General features: G+C 50.2%; 1 protein-coding gene across 1 annotated transcript; it reads right to left on the bottom strand.

Annotated features, from left to right (window-relative positions):
• Positions 1-9: 9 nt before the first annotated feature.
• Positions 10-1167, bottom strand: LOC101760544. Its single transcript, XM_004984583.2, has 3 exons — positions 956-1167; positions 454-753; positions 10-329 (listed from the first exon to the last, which is right to left on the bottom strand). Exons 1-3 carry the CDS (start codon positions 1041-1043, stop codon positions 181-183), a joined length of 537 nt encoding a protein of 178 aa, XP_004984640.1. The 5' UTR covers positions 1044-1167; the 3' UTR covers positions 10-180.
• Between the last annotated feature and the right edge of the window lie 3032 nt (positions 1168-4199).

Genomic DNA, 4199 nt, shown 5'->3' with positions numbered 1-4199 from the left:
AAAAACATTGGGTGACAAATAATTGCCAAGAATTGAAGATGTTGATCATTTCTTTACTATACAAGATGTTAACTTGTGAAATGAATAGTACTCTTCTCTCATAGGATGGCCTAAACTAAATTTGGGTACTACTAACAAACAACGCTTTTTGCATGTTTTCTTGAAAATGCTTTTGCGTCTTCAAGGATCAAGGAGGAACAGCCAGGCACCGCCGAGAAACGCCAGCAACTTCAAAGGAGATGTAACCTTGCTGCCGTCGCTGCCTTCGTCGTCGTTGCCGTAGATGTCCGGGTAGTCGCCCAGGTGCGGCTCCAAATCGTTGAAGTCACCTGCTCACAGGCACGAACACGAGATGATCGTCAGTTTGCAGCAGCTCAGCACCGTGCAGGACTGCAGCTCGAACATGTACACGTGCCGATGAGACCAGGACTGAAGAGCGACTCGCGGATGGACCTCTTCTCAGGGTGTGGCTGCAGCCCCGCCTGAGCGCGTAGCGGACGTCCTCGACGGAGGCGCCGTTGGAGAAGGCGAAGCCGTCGAGCGCGCTGGCCACGCAGTTGAGCACGTCCTCCGTCTCCACCACGCACGCGCCGCCGCAGTAGTTGTCCACCGCCCCGACGGGCACGGCGAGGATCCCCGACGGGTTCAGCCTGTACGCGCCCTCGCAGCAGCTGTAAACCTGGCCGTCCTCGAAGCACCGCAGCGACCGCGCCGGCAGCAGGTCCGGTGGCAGAGGGTCCATCGGGACATCATCTGCGGCCATGTAGGATTCATTATTTGGACATGAACCAACTCCTTTTTTTTTTTTTTTTTTTGCGAAGTGGACATGAACGAACTCGACGTGTTAGCATCGCCAAAGCAGTAACGAGTGAAGAATACGATGACGACGTGTGTGCTGTGAGCTTTTGGCGATGGAGGATGCACGTGCTGAATCGATGATGCTGAGCGTGCACACCTGGCTTGCAGAAGGTCGCGCAGAGGCAAAGGACGGCCACGAAACGGCCGCAGCAGCGGCGGCTGTGGCGAGCAGAGAGATCGCCCATCCCAGGAATGGCAGTAATAGATGGAGCTCGGAGCTCCTATCCAGGCTTGTGCAAATGGCCGGTGATTTAAGATTGGGAGCAAGGAATTAAGCCGGCAAGTTGGAGAAGCTCAAAGTTCAAACCTACCCTGACCTGCCCTCTTCTTTTCACTCGCGTCTTTATCCTGCGATTCGCCGGTTCATGGATTCCTGGAGATAGCGAGAGAGCCCAAAAGCTGCAGCAGGGTTGGACGATCTGGATTCTGGAAGAGGTTATTGATCGAATTGAGCCACTTTGGGAACGGCTGTTTGAGTAGCAGTTGTACTTTGCAGAAGAGATTTGCTAGAAATGTTATACTACGTAGTAGGAAGTCTCCACAGATAAAAGCTGCTCCTTTTTGCGACTGTGTTGGCCGGACCTGATGTTCCTGGGTTACCGTTTGGTGGGAAACATGAACGGGAGGGGACGAGGCTTGTGCCGTGCTTGACTCGAAGTTGACGTGCCGCGGCATACGAGCTCTCGTTTCCGCCGGATTTGGCCATACTATTATCGTTAGCACCTAGCAGCTACTCCGTCGTAGGTTAGATTCGTGTTCCGTGGTGCTGTACAAGCTAACCACATTGTTTATGGGCTACCAATACTTCTAGAAGCTCTCCTCGTTTATTTCATTTCGCCAAAAGCTCCCTCTATCCATCCATCAATAATATACGGACTTACGGAGAGAGTGTACGAGAGCGAGCAACGAGCAGCTCCAGTGTATATATTTTAAGGGTGTGTTGGAACTTAGAAGATGTTAGAAAAAAAGATTCCCGTCACGCTAGCTAGAGGGCGTGGGATGCTACTAGGCTGTTTGGGAGAGCGGTAGCTTTTTCCAAAAATTCCTTTTTGGAGAGGTTCTACCCGCCAGTCCAAAAAGCTACTTTTCATAGAAGCTCCACCTGCAAAAATAGGTCTGTTTGGCGTTCAGCTTCTTGAGCATTAGCTTCTGTGTGAAATGGCAAGGGAAGGAGCGGTGCAGGCGCTGAAGGGAGCTCGCCACCGGACGTTGAGGAGGGCTGCCGCGGATCTGCAGGGCATAGCGCGCGAGGATGGCTCTCGGGGGAGGGGCAGCGACAACTGGCACGGAGGTGATGGATGGCGGCGGCGGTGAGCGGCGCGGAGGCGAGGGGCTGCAACGTCCGGCATGGAGAAGGGGTCATGGCCGGCGGCCCCCACAGAGGGGATAATTGGCGGCAGTCCGCACGCAAGGAAGGGTCGACGGTGGCCGGCGCGAGGGGTGGCGGCGGTCAATGAGGAGGGGCACCGGCGGCCAGCGCGGGGGGAGGGGCGCCGGCAGCCAGCGTGAGGGGAGGGAGCTCGTCTTCTCAGGGGGCGATGCGGATTCGAGCAAGAAGACGAGGGCAGAAGCTCGGGAAACTGGTTTTGACCAGCTTCTCCGCTTGCAGGTTAAATAGGGTTTTTGGAGCTTTTCGATTGTGGGAGAAGCAACCCTGTTTGGGGAAGCTGTTGGCTTGTAGAGCTTCCTGGAGAAGGAAAAGCTCCCCAAACAGGGTCTTAATTAGCTGCGGATGAATTTGTGACATTGCTTTGTTAGTTGTTACCACAACTGCAGTAAAACCAAGCAGCTGCTTGGATGAGAGGTGAGCCGTTAGCGGAAGTAGCAAGGGACGAATTAAATCTCGTTCTATGCGGAAACGAGATCAATCCACTAAAGAAAACAAACTAAGGGTGTGTTTGGTTGCTCGTATCATTTACTTTATGTAGGAATGATTCAAAATAATAATGATCATTTTGTTTGGTTGGGTGAATTGTAACATCCCATCCAGGATTGAGCTATCGCATTATTCTACTAATAGAAGTGAACCATATGGTACAGATAAATTGGTTGAATCCCACCATCCATGATCATACATGCATGCATCATACGGTACATGCAACCAAACACATCCTAAGCCAAGCACGCTGATCGATATATAGACCTGGTTCCTCCGTAGAATCAATCGATTTTCACTCTAACCTGAAAACTAAAGAAAAAATCAGCAACCTAACGGCATTTCCTATTTCACCAAGTTGAAAAGTAGGTGCACGCAGCCGATCAACAACCTTTTTGCAATGGCTCTTGATGAGATTAGGCTAACAGCTGCTAGCCTTGAGATTCACACAAGAAAGGAGATTGACAGAAATGCAAAAACGCTCTGGAGAATGAATTCAGTTACAGAAATGGCAGAGTTTCTTTTACTGTGGGACTCAGTTCAGAACATAACTCTAAATGATCAGCCTGATGCAATTACCTGGAGATGGTCTGCAAACGGAGAGTACAGTGCCAAGACAGCGTATCTAGCTCAGTTCAGAGGATCCTATTGCACATTCCAACCAGCAGCTATTTGGAGGGCGCAAACTGAGGGCAAACACAGGTTTTTCACTTGGCTACTGCTGCAACAAAGGATCTTAACCGCTGACAGGCTTCTTGCACGAAATTGGCCATGCAACCCTGTCTGCCCTCTCTGCCAGGTGGAGCTTGAAACTGCTACACATTTGTGTCTCCAATGTCCATTCGCGTTGCAAGTTTGGCGAAAGGTCAGTGATTGGGCAAGTGGTATGGTTACTGTGCCATTGGCCGGTTCAGAGCTTCAGACATGGTGGTGTTCATCCATCAATGCGGCCGCGAAGGAAAAGAGACGAGCAACAGCAGCAGTTCTCATTTACACGGCATGGAATCTATGGAAAGAGCGTAATAGGAGGATTTTCGATGGAATTCAGTGCTCGGAGCTGCAAGTTTTCTTCTTTATCAAAGAAGAAATTCAACTTCGACAGAAGGCCTGTGGCACGCCGAGTGTCGACTAGGAGCAGCATAGTGCATCTTAGAGCTATGAGATCGGAGTTTATATTTCATCATGTAATCTTATTTATGTAAACGGTTCACTCATCTCTCTCCTTATATGATATGGCAGTGCTCCTGCCCCTTTACGTTTCAAAAAAAAGTTTTCATATTTTTTTCTTTATTAAGATCAGAGGACAGCTTGCAAAGTCAAGAGGCATCGATGATCGAGCAACTCCCAAAATCAAGAACCATGGATCGTTTCACATTTATGTGATGCAGGCACTAAGCAGATAGTTCAGAGTTCACACGACAGCAAAGCATCATGAGGAAAAAGAGGAGACGGGGAAAAATTAAAA

Source organism: Setaria italica, chromosome IX, assembly GCF_000263155.2.
Source record: "Setaria italica strain Yugu1 chromosome IX, Setaria_italica_v2.0, whole genome shotgun sequence".
Taxonomy (NCBI): domain Eukaryota; kingdom Viridiplantae; phylum Streptophyta; class Magnoliopsida; order Poales; family Poaceae; genus Setaria; species Setaria italica.
Note: the sequence above shows the minus strand (reverse complement) of the source record. Positions and strands in the feature narration are given on the sequence as shown.

Excerpts from the sequence above, each read along its gene's own strand:
- LOC101760544 (XM_004984583.2), bottom strand. The coding sequence starts at position 1,043 with ATGGGCGATCTCTCTGCTCGCCACAGCCGCCGCTGCTGCGGCCGTTTC. Across the intron at positions 754-955 it reads CGCGACCTTCTGCAAGCCAG|ATGATGTCCCGATGGACCCT; the intron begins GTGTGCACGCTC and ends ACATGGCCGCAG. Across the intron at positions 330-453 it reads CAGCCACACCCTGAGAAGAG|GTGACTTCAACGATTTGGAG; the intron begins GTCCATCCGCGA and ends GCCTGTGAGCAG.